The following is a 17,145-nucleotide window of genomic DNA, read 5'->3' as shown; positions in this document are numbered from 1 at the left end:
ATTTTTTTTCCTTCTCAAGTACATGGAATCCAATGAACCAATAATTATCTGTGATGTCCATGTGCCAGCAAGCGGTTTTATAATTAAAGCTTTGTTCTTTTTTTTTTTAATTATTTTTTTTATTTTAAGAGGATTCTAGAAGAAATAGCTTAAAGTGTGTCTGTCACTAGTGTTCAGAGCCCCACTGATCACAGAACAAAGGAGGGAAAAGAGCACAGCGGAGTATTGCCGCTCCCCAATCTGTGCCAGGGATGGGGACCCTTCATCCCTCTAGCAGTTGCAGAACCACAATTCCCATCATGCCTGGACAGCCTTTGGCTGGGAGTTGTAGTTTTGTAACAGCTGGAGGGCCATAGACTTTCTATAGTCTGGGGAGAAAAGATGCTTAGCAGGCACTAGCAATAAGTAGGGGTCTGAGTACTGAAACCCCCATGTCTTTAAAGGGGTTGGCCACTTTATAGTAAAATAGTTCAGAGTACAGTATTAGTAACTGTATATACTGACAGCAGCTCCCTGTGTACCTCATAGAGCTAATATCAGACTTCCCTCCTCCAGGCTGTGCTGTCCTGCTCTGTGGTGAGTCTGTCCATAAGATGACCGAAATAGAGGAGCATGTTACCATGCCCCGCCCCCAGTGTCCACCACTGAGACTGTATATTCCTATGGAGGACACTGGGGGCTGGACATGGTCACATGCTCCTTCATGTCGGCCATCTTATGGACAGACTCACCACAGAGCAGGGCAGCACAGCCTGGAGGAGGAGAGTCTGATATCAGCTCTATGAGGTACACAGAGAGCTGCTGTCAGTATATACAGTGAGTACACTTACTAATACTGTACATTGAACAATTTTACTATAAAGTGGCCAACCCCTTTAAGTGATAGGGCCTATTTAAAGGCACAATCCAGGCAAAGCTGATTCATCACACAAGCTAAGGGGGCGGAGCATGACACAGAGATTCTGAGGAAGGTTGATTACACTGTCCTATAGTAAGATTCTGTTTGTTGCCCATAGCAACCAATCGCAGCACAGCTTTCATATATTATATTGTTTTAAAATTAAAGCTGGGCTGTGATTGGTTGCTATGGGCAACAAACAGAATCCTCACTGTACCCTCACTGCCGATATTCAGTAGGGGCCTTACTAGAAAAATGCTTGATAAATCTCCCCCTCTGTCTTTGAATTTATTCTTTTCCTGTGTCATGCTCCGCCCCCTTAGGCCTTGCACAGTCTTTATCATTTTTTGTCCAGAGTTCTCCTTTAGGGTACATTCACACATACAGGATCCAGTGCAGATTTGATGCTGTGTTCAGTTACTTAGATTAAATCTGCTGAGGATGCGCAAATCTGCAGCGATACATGTGAAGCTACCCTGAAAGGCATGAAGCTGCTGTAAGCTAAGCGGTTATGTATATCTACCTTTCTATGATGTTTAGTAATGGGATTATTAAAAGAGCACTTGTCACTGTTTAAAACTTTGCTTGTTATTGTCTAGACATAGTGCCACCCTGACCACAGGTTGTATGCAGTACTGCAGCGTAGGTCTATTATACTGAGTGGACAACATACAAAGCATGACTACTGCCTCTGTATGCCTCAGTAATCATGGTTTCAGGCCATTCTCCCCTCCCAGTATTTACTTTTAGGGTGACACCATATAGAAGCGATGGCACCATAATATGGCCATACTGGCTCAGCGCATACGGCTCTGCTGTGCGAATGAAGCCTATACCATAACTAAGAATAGTTACTGAATGCATTCATGCTGGTAATGACTATTTTCTTACAAAAAATAAGTTTGCACTTAGTGAATAACGATATTAATACTGCTGAATTTCGTATAGCTTACACGTGTGGCTGTCTGGTATAGACAACCCCTTTTCTAGCTGCCCTTTTGTCGCGAGCTGAGCTTGACGGTGTAGCAGAGCAGAGCTCATTCATTAATTTTTTGCAGGGCTGTAGGTAAATTTAGAAAGAGTTCAACGACATACACTGCTCTGCTACATCAGAGGACAATGGTTTACTCAATGGTGGGTACCTGTCCCCCAAGTAAACTGATCGTAAGGACTTCAAGCAGCAGGATCAGCTCAGCAATCACATATTTTGCATCTATCTGAAAATATATTAAGTTGTCAAAACCAGACAAACCCTTAAAGGGGACCTGTGGCCTCTTCCGTAAAGTTTTTGCTAATAAGGGCCTAGACTGGACAGGTTCACACCCCTTTGACAAATGAATAATAAAGACCGCCCCCTTGACAGTCAAAGAACATTGCTGCAGTATATGGATTATCAAGGAGGCATCATTACAACTCTCAATAGAGTGTGAGCCTACTTAGTAGTAGGGACCGCCCTCTTGACAACAATCTAGGCCTTCATTAGCATATTGTCTATCATCATGACTGGTTATGTATAAAGTTTTTGCTAATAAGGACCTAGACTGGACAGGTTCACACTCCTTTGACAAATAAAGAGTAAAGACCGCCCCCTTGACAGTCTAAGAACATTGCTGCAGTATATGGATTATTAAGGAGGCATCATTATAGCTCTCTATAGAGTGTGAACCTACTTAGTAGTAGGGACCTCCTTCTTGACAATCTAGGCCTTCATTAGCATATTGTCCATCATCATGAATGGTGATGGATAAAGTTTTTGGCAGGGGCCATTGGTTCTCTCTAAAGGAGTTCTTCAGGGTTAAAAAAAAAATCTGCTTTTTTTGTACAGAAACAGCGCCACCTTTGACCATGGGCATCGTCTGTTATTGCATTTCAGCCCTATTAAACAGAATCCTGATGAGCTGCAATACCTGACACAACCAACAGACAAGAGTGGTGCTATTGGTGGGAAAAACGTAGATAGTTTTTCTAACCCAGACAACTCGATGAAAGGGATCTCCATCATATGCCTAAGGCTGGAGCACTAAATGTAACCATCTGAAGCCTACCCTAAGTACAGAGCAATATTACTTACTGGCCTCATGTCCTAAGATCACATGACATCAAATGTGACATCCAGACAATGACATTCACTGTTACTAAAGGACTAAACAGCTATTATAACAGTCATTTTAATATTGAGTAGTGTGGGCACCGCAGGCCCAGCAAACCATGTAAATATTAAAGGGGTTCCCCACTTTGGAAAATCTATAGAAAGGCCCCATAACAATAAGCAGGATCATGCAGTGCCCTCATTGCTGGGACTCTCAGCAATCATCTGTAATCTATGGAGAAAACTAAGTGCTTAATTTTTCTGCAGCGCCACCACAGGGGAAACTGAGCATGACACAATGCCCATACATATATATGGCCTGTCTGTGTAGTGCAGGACAGGACAGCTCCTCCAGTGTGAGAGACGCTCTTTATAATCACTATTTCCATGAGATGAGGATCCTGAACAGATGCTCAAAATTCCCTATAAGGGTATATAAAAATAGGTTTTTGATTATAGAGAAACCCTTTAAGTATTGCTTCCATAGGGAAAAGCTACAGGGGGCGATAGCATGGAGAAGTTTTTCACTCCCCATAATATAAAATTCAGATAATTTTGCCTATATCCTTTGGTCACTGCATTTTGTGCCTCGCATTTCATAAACATCTCAGGATAGAAGAGGTCATATGACCCACGGCAACCAATCACAGCTCATCTTTTGAACTGTTCTAGACCAAAAAAATAAATGTAAAATCAATGGTTACCATTAACTTTTCTCTAAGATCATTTCCCTATGAGGCCTATTATTTAACCAATAGGTAGTAAAATCTAGATTTTTTTTTAGGGGTGTTTCCCCTTTAAGAAGTGCTATATTTTGGTCCTGAAGGATACCATATATTTTCATGCAATTACAGTTCCCTTTGTGTGATGAAAGTAAATTGAATCTGCTCTTGTTTACTTTTTTTTCAATTTAAATAGGTCAAAAATACTGGGCTCCTTAGCTTTTTATATCTTGATACAGCTCTATTCCTCTGATACAGAGCTCCAAAACTGTAAGTAAGAGTTAAAAGATACAATTCTCATAACTAAGGGCCACCACTAGGGAAAGCTTACTGCATACTGATTATGCACTGAACTCAAAAAGAAAACAGTATACACTAAGCTCCCAAGCTCCCTCTAGTGGTGGATCCAGGTAGTCAGAATTTTTTATTTGATTAAATGAAAGTTTGTCAGCATGGAATGGTGCACCTTAATACAATATGGTGTTAAAATTTAGAGATTCACTTTAAATAATCCTTCTTTTTTACCTTCTGATCTACTCTACAAGGTATACTAATGCTTACTGACCAGCTATGATATTTCAGAAGCAGTCTGTCATGGGAAATCTCCACCCCTGGGTTAAGGCAGCTGAGAGAACGGGACATTTTTGGGTCCTCTGCAGTCAAAAAGGTATAAATATTCTGCGAAAAAAAGGCAAAAATAATAAAAGGTCCCTGTTTCTTAGAAGAAGAAAAAAAAACAATACCTAGAGTTTCCTTTGTTCGGTATGATCTCCTAAAAACGTATTTGCTTGGACTTTCTAGAACTCCATGACACTCCTAAGTGATGATTCCCATCCTGCACTGCAGGGCTATGGAGCCATATGTAATACTCTACTAAGAATAGTATGCAAACAAAAAGCTTGTCAACCGCATGTCAGCCCACATCAGCTCTTTAAATGCCAGACGTAATCCTGAGTTCTTATATATATATATATTTTTTATACTTGATATCTTATAATAGCCTGCGGCCTGAGAAGAGTGGCATCATTATAAAAGTTGCCTATGGCAATCAGCCACGGTGTAACACACAGAATAGAAATACTGTACAAAAGTCAAGAAAGAAACACATGGCTTTGCATGTTCAGGCTCAACCCAGATTGGCCTGGACTCATCCTGTGCGGTGAAGCAGAGTCTGATCGTTGTATGTGGGTTCCAGATGGAACGTGTATATTCACCACCTGCTCCTTCACTTTGTAAACTCCTCGATTCCGCTCACAGGATTTATCATTCCAATCAAGCAAAACAAGTGAGTCAGTCCTTGTCGTGATCCATTTCAAAGAGGAACATGGTGCGTTCCCGATCGGAGCCTCTATTCCCAGTTGAGTAGACTTCATTTAGAACATCTGATGCCTCTGCTCTAAAATTCAGCAATTAAAAAAAAAATGAGAGAATCAGTTCATAGAACAATACTAACCCATATGATGCTGGAAGGGAAAGCACTGATAGTCTACTGGCTGACATCCTCAGGTGAAGGCTACAATGTTCTGATGCTGGTCCTCAGTGAAAAGTCTACAAGAGTCTACTGTAAGGTTATCTTTCGGTTTATATGCTTTGGTTCTCAAATGTTGTCCCACATCTCGTCTTTGAAGAACTCCAGGACTCTGAGATGTAGGGAATGCCCATCCAATACATACGTATCTCCTTCCAGTTTTAATATCCACTGAAATCTAGACTGGAAAACGTTAGATATTAGACTTGTGTGTTGTCACGTTGGTTGTCACGTTGGTCTTCGGCCATACAGCAACGAACTGGCAGATGTTCCCGTATATCTGAGCAGCTTAGGCCCATAAAAGATAATAGCTTAAAACGGTCAAAGCGAAACTCTCCATAAACTTTTCTACGTGGAGTCCAAAGAGTCCAGTTCGAAAACATCATCGCTGGACGGACTGGTGAAGAACGAGTGGCCAGGTGGCCGATTGTCGTCCGGGCTACTGAGTCCCAAACTTTTCTCAAAATCCAGCAGCTGTCCCATAAAGTTAAAATTGGGAGAGATATTGGTTTTCTTGCGCTTGACGAAATCGTAGGCATCGTTGAGGGACAGGTTGAGCTTCTGCATGAGGTAGGCAACGGTGACAGTGACCGATCGACTGATACCCGCCAGACAATGCACAAGTACCCCACAGTTGTGGGAAGCTGCCTCGTCTGTAAAAGAGAGAAGCACCCAGTGTTAAAAACAGTGTCTATAGTATAAGGGCCAGTTCACACAGAGTATAACTGGCGGAATTCCACAATGGAAACCCGCATGCCTCCGTGTCATACTGGCAGTCTATGGGAGGGCTTGCGCCTCCCGTGTGGTGAGAGGAGGCACAAGCTCTCCCATAGACTGTCAATATGACACGGAGGGGATTCTGTGGCGGAGAGTTCCGCCGTGGAATTCCGCCAGTTTTACTCTGTGTGAACTGGCCCTTAGTCACAAGGTAGGTAAACACAACCGGCACTACCACTGAAGGCAAACTCCTTGCTCTGTACTCTGTCCGACAGTGATTAGCCCAGGATTAGTTCACAGATGGTGCACAAACTAATGAAGCAGTCCATATCCATACAGTTGCAAAGGAAGAGAATTAGCAGAGGCACTCACCCTCTTTGACATCCAAAAATGCAGATTGTATTAATCATCCATAGGCATTAAAAACTGTTTGTTACAGGTACTGATTTTACTGCCTATGAATGACCATTAAAGTCAGCATTTTTGTATGTCCAAAAGGGTGAGTGCCACTGCTTTTTTTCTTCGTTCGCCAATATTAAAGACAGTAGGTAAATGATGATGGGTGACTCTTCGATGATCCACCCCAAGGACCTTCTAATATGTTGTGTTCTGGGAACCATAAAGAAACAGATAATGAGAAGGATGGTAATAGTTTGCATCCCTTTCATCTACTGCTGCTTTCATTTGCATTCTCATAAACTACACATGATTATGCCTCCTAGATTCTTACCATGTCAGAATTATTGATTTTTACTGCAAGACACCAAAGAGTTCTGTTCTGTCATCTGGAGAACATTTCCTATACGTTACAATAGTGGCCGCTTCTACCAAACGTATAGTTATCAGCTAGTATAAGCTGTATAGGGTATATGTTCTCAGCTATGACATTGTTTCCTAGACAATATGACAATAATCTTTTATTACAAGGAGAATAGATGGAGGCGTCGGAGAAGTTGCCACCAGAAAGTCATTCATCATTATCAAACAATCTGTGCGTCTTCATCGAGCAACATTCCCAATAACAGCAAAGTGAGAGAAGAGATGTAAAAATAGCTCGGAGACAAAAGCAATAAGTGGTGGAGAAAAGGGGAGGAGGGATGTCCATTAAGGTAACCCTATCCGGGAGGCAGCGAGAAGCCAGACAAGGTCACTCTCAAGGACATGCACAGACAAACATGTCCTTAAGATGCCCAGATAGATACACACCAGGGATCTCTTCAAACATACTTACAGCCACCGTTGTGTGATCAATGCTTCACTGCACCAAGACCTTCTAGCTAAAATATCATAGGAATATATGAAGGCAATAAACAGTTTGTAAAGAGTTGTCTGCTCTCTACTAGTCAGAAGAATCCCTGGAGAAAACTAAATGACTACAATAAAGTAGTGGAAAAATGTTGTCTACCTGTGCAATTGTACCTATGTACATACACATAGCGGGGAAAAGCATTTACAAATGTCAGTATTCAACTCCAGTTAGGAGCCTTAGAACATGAATAAAGATTTGAAGCGCTACTGTCATTTGTACTAACTTTTGACATCAACAGACATGTCAAAGGTTATTGACCACAGTATGTCTTGGCAATACTCAGCTGGGGAAGTGTGCATCTCTCCCGGAGTCCCTTGCTTTATTACAGTCTATGGAGTCAGATATTCGGCAAGCCTGGGAGTGAAGCGTGCTACTACATACTCCCCCCCTGCTAAATCTCGGGATCGTAGCAGGTCTCAACAGTGAGAGCCGCTACAGCCAGTAACCTCTGACATGTCTAATGACATGTTAAAAAAAAAACCCTTTAAGAAAAGTCAGAAATCTCTCCAGAAGCAAAGGTTGTCTATCTGTAGAGAATTTTGGCTTGACTTTTATCCTCTGTCATGTCCTAAGGCTTCTAATCAGAGTAAAGGAAAAGTTACTTCTAAAATGTGGCGTCATAAAACTGCTTTGCATATCCTTCTTCCCAGAATTCCTAGTGGATCATGAATTATAAGTTTCCACATGCCCTTGTGACACTTTCCTCAAAGACAGTTTCCTTACACTCATGGACCCCCATTTGACAGGACTGTAAATGGCTGACAGAATGCATGGTCAATATCTATACAAGAACTCACCAATAAACTCAATCGCTTCTGGGAAAAACTGAGACAAGTTTTGACTCCAGTGGTCCGATATGGGAATCTGCTTGTAATGGAAGTCTCCGTCCTTCTCAAAAATATTAGGTAGATTTGGGGTGACATTCAAGATATAGCGAATACCAAGCTTGGCCAGAGTGTCCATGTTTCCAGAATCTCTAGCGCTGCCCAGGTACAGATGTGGCAGAATTTGCACAGGGAAGGACGGGGGCTGGTTACGTGGACTCATGCCTTCAGAGTCTATGCCACTCAGTGGCTCTCGGTCAAGATCAGATTCCACGTCGGAGCAGTCAGAAGCAATGCACAGGCCGCCCAGTCCTAGCACTGGGGTTGGCGGCAGAGGTGAGCTACTGGCACAACTGGTAGAGTCTAGGTTGGTTTCACAATGGTGAGGAAATTCTGCCTGGAACTTGCTGAAGCCACCTGTAATACAGAAGCATAGGTAAATTATTCAATGTATGGATAGCAAACATCTCTAATGGAAAACAAAGTCTACTCTATCTGTAACTAGAATCTACTAACTAGAATCCCAATGTCCGCTGGCCATAGCTTGGACCTCCCAGTAGAGACCATATGGCATGATATTTTTGAGTATTTTTTCCCCTTATTCAATGACAGTGTAGACATGTAGATTGAAGGCTTCACCAAAACCAGGAATGGGATATTGACAACTTCAATGACAACGTCAGCTCTGCTATGCTATAGCTCTGCTATGTCTGTCTAACATTTTACTTAGAAATTAGGCATCACCATTATAAGACAATTACAATACCCTTATAATACATTAGATGGATAATAGATACCATTATATATAGTAATTTACTACATGGGACTGCTTAATATTATACTGATTTGTTAACCGCTTTACAGATACCAAGCCCCTTATCTGTACAGGAGTAAATCCTAATCCCATATAATCTAAATGTATCTGCAATGTATCTCCTGGCATCCCTGACTGGCCATGAGTGCCATGATATTTTGTGCCCGGTCCAAGAGATTAATAACATTGCCAGATTTAGTTGGTAATAACACATATACTGAACACATAATACTGCCATACACTTTACAAATACTGGTATCATGCACTGAACACATAATACTGCCATACACTATACAGATACTAGTATCATATACTGAACACATAATACTGCCATACAATATACAAATACTAGTGTCATATACTGAACCTACAATACTGCCATACACTATACAAATACTAGTACCATATACTGAACCTTAATACTGCCATACGATATAGAGATACTAGTATCACGTACAGAACCTATAATACTGCAATACACTATCCAGATACTAGCATCATATATTGAACCCAAAATACTGCCATACAATATACACATACTAGTATCATGTACTAAACTCTAATACTGCCATACAATATACAAATACTAGTGTCATATACTGAACACATAATCCTGCCATACACTATACAAATACTGTACTAGTATCATGCACTGAATCCATAATACTGCCATACAATATACACATACTAATATCATGCACCAAACCCATAATACTGCCATACATTATACAAATACCAGTGTCATATACTGAACACATAATACTGCCATACACTATACAGATACTAGGATCATATACTGACACATAATACTGCCATACACTATACAAATACCAGTGTCATATACTGAACACATAATACTGCCATACACTATACAAATACCAGTGTCATATACTGAACACATAATAGTGCCATACACTCAGGGCCGTCTTACCTATTGGGCAGGGTAGGCGGCTGCCCGGGGGCCCTTGCGTCCTAGGGGGCCCCCTGTCCTCTGGGACACACCTGTATTTTTTTGCTTTATAAGACGCACTTATAAAACTAAGTGCGTCCTATAAAGCAAAGACGGCTTCCAAGCAGTGCTGAGCACCGCAAGGAAGCCGTCCCGCCCGCCCCCTGTATTGCCGCTCACTGTGCATATGCATAGTGAGCGGCCCTGAGCGACCCCCTCCGCCCGCCCCTTCTATCGCTTCTCAGCTGAGCCGATCAGAAGCCCAGGAAAGTGCAATGAGCAGCACTTTCCTGGGCTTCTGCTCGGCTCAGCTAAGCGGCGATAGAAGGGGCGGGCAGTCCAGGAACTCACCTGTCCGCCAGCCCTAGCAGCTCCTCTCCCGGCAGCGCGCACTTCCGACATCCTCCGGCACAGGCAGCGAGGTACAGAGATGCTGCCTGTGTCGTGGATGTGTCGTGCAGCCGGACACTTCCGGCACAGGCAGTCTCTCTGTACCCCGCTGCCTGTGCCGGAGGATGTCGGGAGTGCGCGCTGCCGGGAGAGGAGCTGCTGGGGCCGGCGGACAGGTGAGTAACTGGTTTGTTGTTTTGGGGGTCACTGGCTACTATGGGGGGCACTGGCTACTATGGGGGCACTGGCTACTATGGGGGGCACTGGCTACTATAGGGGTACTGGCTACTATGGGGAGCACTGGCTACTATGGGGGGCACTGGCTACTATGGGGGGCACTATATGGGGGAATTGACTACTATGGGGGGGCAATATATGCAAAGATGTGGGGGATTTGATGGCGGCGGTTGGGGGGGGGGGCCCAATTCGCACCTCTGCCCAGGGGCCCATAATGCTGTTAAGTTGGCCCTGCATACACTATACAAATACTAGTGTCATATACTGAACACATAATACTGCAATACACTATACAGATACTAGTATCATATACTGACACATAATACTACCATACAATATACAAATACCAGTGTCATATACTAAACACATAATACTGCCATACACTATACAAATACCAGTGTCATATACTGAACACATAATACTGCCATACACTATACAAATACCAGTGTCATATACTGAACACATAATACTACCATACAATATACAGATACTAGTGTCATATACTGAACACATAATACAACCATACAATATACAAATACCAGTGTCATATACTGAACACATAATACTGCCATACACTATACAAATACCAGTGTCATATACTGAACACATAATACTACCATACAATATACAGATACTAGTGTCATATACTGACACATAATACTGCCATACACTATACAAATACTAGTGTCATATACTGACACATAATACTACCATACAATATACAGATCCTAGTATCATATACTGACACATAATACTTCCATACAATATACAGATACTAGTGTCATATACTGAACCCATAATACTAGCAAGTATTTTCTCTTTTGCTCAAAGTTTATTTGATAATTTTTTTTCTGAATGGAGCCTACTAAGCATTGACTGTTGTATAACAAACTTTTACAACCTGTTTCAGGTTAATGGGACAGACTTTTTATATGGGATCCATTGCTAGAACACATGTCCCTATAATTAGTTGTAATTGCTCATATTTCAGCATTTCGCATCCCTCTCGGCTCCCCAGACTGGACCGTTTCCTGGTAACTGGAGGGAGCGCTTACCATATTGAATACAGAGTCACGTGCTGAGCATGAATGGGCTGCAAATGGAACGCTTGGATATGTGTGTTATATAAGAGCTCAGAAAAATGTCGATTTTTACAGGTTTTCTTATATTAGGATGGTCTTTGTTGCCCTTAGCGTTAGTAAGTTGTTAGGGTCAGCAGGTTCAGCTGACATTATAAGGTGCACAGGGACCTCTTGAGCTTCCGCCAACACATAGTACTGGTGGAAATGGGGGTCAGGTGTGATGGATTTTAACTGCCCTACTCTTTTGTTCTTAGAGGGATAAGCTGGCACCAGAGTTCCCTGACTGTGGCTTACCCCTCCCTTCCCTATAGGAAACACATAAATGTTTGGCCGTGCTGAACATCCATGTGTATGGGAAGGACAGGAGAGTTAACTGAATATAGCTGAAGATGTACAGGCACCTTAAAAGAGAAGGAAAGCAAAGTGGGTAGTGGCTCCGTACATGGCTTAGTGGCTGGGCTGGGTTACTGCACTTGAATAGTGAGTGTTGTTCCCCCCACCTGAAAACCACAGGTTGACCATCAATAAAACAGACCAAGAAAAAAAACCTTTAAGGCGGAAATATAATTCATCTCCAATTTACAGGAGATGAGTGCAGTGGGGGTGGGCCCCCTCCCGGTGTCATGAACTGGACCCCGACTCCTTTGTTGTGAATGAACAAGCGGGTCAACAATACCGCTCCATGCAGGCTCTATGGAGCTAAGTACAACGCTCAGCAGCCCCCATAAGGTATAAATGTGAATCCATTGCTCCATTCAAAACTTACAAGTTGACCCCAGGCACAGCTCCTCCACTCCACCAAATGAGTAACCAGAAGCAGATCCCGATATAGGCAGTGCGGTTATAATGTATATAAGTGGTGTACCCCCAGTGTGATGTTATATTGGAGGAGCGGCGGGTCACCTGCAAGGTGTTGAAGTGTGACGCCACTCCTGTGGTGGTTGGCCGAGATACAGCCAGACCTTGTAGTGTTGTCTCGTGATGCCAGTGCCTGAAGGGCACACAGATGTGATGGCACGTCTGCTTTTAGTGTTAAAGGCCGGTTGTACCCTTTTCCCCTGTGGTCAGTGTCCTGCTGGGTTGCTACCGGGTCCCTTGGGTTAATATCACAGATTGCCAGAGTGGTATAGTGACTTTCCCGGATGACAGGACCCGCCATCCACAGAAAGGGGAAATGTCCCAAGGTTGCGGTGTGTGCTGTGTCGGTGGGTTGCGAATAAACACAGAGTCTTTTGAATTTAGTTGAGCTGTTTACTACTTGTAAATGTGCAGCAGGTAATACAGCTCCAACAATATGAGGTTTCTATAGATAAAGCGCTTGAAACACACTTGACAAGGTTCCTAATAAATACTTAACAATTCAACGACCAGATCTGTAGTAGAAGTGCAGTGTAGGATATAGTTGTGTTGGTTGAGTTGTGCTGAGTGATACAAGAGGCAGAGTAGCAGAGAGGAAGATGCCGTGAGAGTCTCAACCCATGTATTACGGTGTTCTGCCGGGATGTTGGACGATGAGGTAGAATACTTAGAAGAAGAAGAAGAACACCTGTGTCTCTATATTGACTTGAAATTAGTTTTCACACCACCTTTTGCCCACTAGACTTGGCTGAACCTTCCTAATGGGTGACACAGGCCCCAGACCTTGTTACCTGGGTTGAGCGGAATGCTGAGGGTTCCCTGCTGACACCCTCGCTGTGAGATAGAGTTCCTAGGCTTACTGAAACTTTGCTCTGTCTGGATCAGTTCCTGGCTCTTTGGCTCTTTAGTGGATACTGTCCTGCTCTGTGACTCCTTGTCCACGGTGTGGGTTGAGGTTGTCTCTGGCTTGTCCTCTCCTAAGAGGAGTTTAACAGTGCATAGTGCTGTGTAGCTTTGCTTGTAGGAAAGTTGTGAGAGGCGTGCTGTCTTGTGTCTTTCCCATACGGGGTTCCGGCTAAGACTGAACTGAGGTACAGGGACTTGGCAGAGGACCAGGGCCCAGATAGGACCACTGTGGAGAGCTATCTAGTGCGCGTCCTTCTTCCACAATATCCAGGACCAAAGACTCCTGCTCCCCCTCCATCCATGTGACTTACTTCCTCTCTAGCCTGTAAGATACGCTGTGAGTGGGTGAAAAAGTGCAACAAAAGAAGAAAGGAGGGAGATGATAGGAAAGAAAAAAACAGGACTCCTACTGGTCTACAGATTCAGGTGACAAACAGGAAAACAATAACTCTTTACAATCCTTCAGCTGTGCAACATCTAGCGACATCTAGTGGCAAAATTTAGTACTTCTTTCATCACCATAACAATACAATAAGTACAGACTTTTGCAAAGGGTGTATATATCTGTAACACGCGTGGTAGGACACCACATATAAAGTTTAAGAAAATAGACACAATGCATTTCAAGACCGTTCCGGTCTCTTTTTCATGACTAGGAGACGAGACTGGAACAGTCTCGAAAGCGTTGTGCCTATTTTCATAATTTTTATATACATTTTAACCGTACTGCCTATATCTGGATCTGCGCCCGGTTACTCTTGTTGTGGAGTGGAGCTTTGTCTGTCTTGGATCCCTTAATGGAGTACTTGGGAGTGGCTGTGAATCACATTACATGCCCGTTTGAGTGTTGTGCCTCGTAACCACACAACACAATCAGGTGAGTTTTCCTCACCCGTGTATACTGTCTGACCTATGCTATGGAGCACTTTTCTCATTCCAGTTTGGTGGGAGCAGTGGTCAGACCCCTTGTGATCTCCCATTATCCCCTATCCTGTGGATGAAGAATAAGTAAAAGTCAGAATACCCCGGGGGGCGTGGCTTGGCCGGCAATGTGAGCAGACGTGCCTCAGTGAGCTCCACTAGATAATCCTGTGAATATCCTGGGCATCCTGCCATACACTACACTTTTTTGACTCCAAACCGGGTGGACTATTGACAGGTGCTTTGCCGAGACGGGAATGAGCCACAAAAACAAGACCTCGACTAAGGACAAGGCAAGAAAGGGAGGAGGAGCGCAGGGGTCTGCTGTCCCGGCGCCATCTTCACAGGCAGACGCCGCGGCTAACATCACCGGGTGGCTCAGGAAATATACTCACACGCAGAGTGAACCCCACTCTGCAGACGACTGGGGAGACATCGGGCCTGCACAAGCCGAGTGGCTATCTCCCGAAACCGTGAACTCCGGGACAGTGGCGGAGGCCTCCGCTCCAAAGATGGCGGCCGCACCAGAGGTGAGCGCGGGAAACATTGGGGAGAGAGAAGCTGTAGCCCCTGACCAGAATGGCGCTGCCCCCACCTTGCAGGACGTGCTAACGGCCATCGCAAGAGGTAATAAGGACCTCACATTGCTCATGGGAAATATGCGTGAGGACATCAATTTGCTACGCCATGATTTGCAGAAAGTCTCTGAACGTATGGGTGCAGTGGAGGAAAGAGTGGGGGACATAGAGGATCAAGTAAATCCCATGAAAAAAGACATGAAACGGGTGGTGACTGGCTTGAATGCTTTGGCTGCAAAGGCGGATGACATTGAAAACCGCCTGCGGCGGAACAACGTACGCCTCATAGGAGTGCCGGAGAAGGTGGAGGGGAGAAACCCTAGTGAATTCTTTGAGGCATGGCTACTGACCACCTTTGGCAAGGACACCCTAACGCCTCTATTTGCAGTGGAGCGTGCTCACAGAGTACCGTCCCGTCCACTACCCCCGGGGTCTCCCCCCAGAGCAGTCTTGATCAGGATCCTACATTACAGGGATCGCGATATTATCCTGAGGAAAGCCCGAGAACTAGGACGAGTAACCCTGGAGGGTCATAACATCTCTGTGTTCCCTGATTTCTCGGCGGAAGTGCAGAAGAGAAGGGCTAAGTATATAGACATCAAAAGGAGACTGCGATCCATGGATGTACCTTACTCTATGCTTTATCCTGCCCGCCTGCGAGTGGCTGCGTTGGGCAGCACACATATCTTTGAGGAACCTGCAGCGGCTCTCTCCTGGTTGGATGAGAATGAGAACAGACTCCGCGGTTCACAAGGACGTCGACCGGACAGAAATTAACTAAGCGAACAAAAAAAAAAGGATTGCTAAGATAAGAATGTACTCTGCAGCTGAACTGTAGACTTAGCTAAGTATTCCTACTGTGATTGCTGCTGGACCGCAGGGTCCTATAACTGAGGGGGAGGGTTATGCCTGCATGCAGAGGGAATACTATGCTGTGACATCCTCAGACACCAATGAACAAAACAGGTCATGGGGTTCTCTATTCTTTGTATCTCATCCGCTATCCCTATCTCCCCTTCCCCTGTGTATTGTGACCTCTCCTTTCTTTAATATTACTGTTGCCGTTTGAGTTAAATATACTATGTGCAAAATGGGATTGTGTGGGTTGCTGGAGTGCCTCACAAAGTAGGGTACAGGAGGAGGCTCGAGATATGCTGTTCTCTGTTTATTATTACGACGGCTAGATGCAATGTCGAATCTCTTCCCTTTCCTCTCCTCCTTTTTGACCTGTCTGCTATCCCTGTCTACCCACCTCCCCTTGTATTGTGTCTGCTTTTCCTCTCTTTTGAATGTGGTCACTATGGTGGCAAGATATCACGCATATTCACAAATGTATTACAGGTTACATGAATGTTCTTCTAGCCGAGATACGAGATGGGGTGGCTGCTGCAGTGTCTGTCTTACATACCTCTTTTCTCCAATCTATTGGCTATCCCTGTCTCCCTGACTCCCTTTGTATTGTGCTCTTCTTTTCATTCTGTGTGTAGTGGCAGGGCCCAAGCTTGATAAGGAGCTTGATAGATGTTACAGCAAGCGCATGCAGCGATTGCTCAGAATGTTATTTGTTCTGCTCTCTTGTTGGGTATCCTGTTTGTACCCCGAGAACCGCCAGTTGCGGATATGTTTACAATATTATAACTGTTATTTCTCTAAGGGACGGCTGATATATTGGAGGGTTGCTAATATGTGTTATATTCACCTAAGCGCAGTTCTCATATTGGAAGATGTATATATGTGTACTTACTATTCCCTGGCAACCACATGGCACAGCAACTAACAATAATAGCCTGGAACGTGAGGGGGCTGGGTTCCCCCACGAAAAGGATAGCGGTATTTCAGGCCCTTCATAACTTCCAACCAGCAATATTATGTCTATCTGAAACGCATCTTACCAATGATACTAAGGATATACTGAACAAGGCTTGGGTGGGACATGCATATCACTCTACCTATTCCTCACATGCACGTGGTGTCAGTGTTCTAGTACATCGGGCTTTGATGTATAGAGAGCTTAAGTCGCTGGTGGACTCGGAGGGTCGATATGTATGTCTCTATTGTGAAATTTGGCGGGTGCGCTATGTGCTGATAGCATTGTATATTCCCCCTCCCTATTCTCATGCGGTGCTGCGTAGCATACTTACTTTTACCGCGACAGTGCCGGAGGTGCCGACCCTCCTGATAGGAGACTTTAATAATGTAATGGATCTACAGCTGGATAGGTTACATGTTTCATATAGTGGCCCGGTGCCTCACCCCTCGAGTATGTCACAGGTGCTGGAGGAGTCAGGCATGTTAGATCTCTGGCGTGTGAAATACCCACGGA

General features: G+C 44.1%; 1 protein-coding gene across 1 annotated transcript in view; it reads right to left on the bottom strand.

The window, feature by feature from the left end:
* Positions 1-592: 592 nt before the first annotated feature.
* DUSP9 (dual specificity phosphatase 9) overlaps positions 593-17,145 on the bottom strand; it is a 45,983-nt gene continuing 29,430 nt past the window's right edge. Inside the window, exons 4-5 of the mRNA XM_069986234.1 lie at positions 8,061-8,504; positions 593-5,890 (exon numbers count right to left, since the gene is read on the bottom strand). Coding sequence (XP_069842335.1) covers positions 5,586-5,890; positions 8,061-8,504 — 749 coding nt within the window. The 3' untranslated portion in view covers positions 593-5,585. The remainder of the gene's footprint in view (positions 5,891-8,060; positions 8,505-17,145) is intronic.

This window comes from Dendropsophus ebraccatus, chromosome 10, assembly GCF_027789765.1.
Source record: "Dendropsophus ebraccatus isolate aDenEbr1 chromosome 10, aDenEbr1.pat, whole genome shotgun sequence".
NCBI lineage: Eukaryota > Metazoa > Chordata > Amphibia > Anura > Hylidae > Dendropsophus > Dendropsophus ebraccatus.
This window is presented reverse-complemented; position numbering and strand designations above follow the sequence as displayed.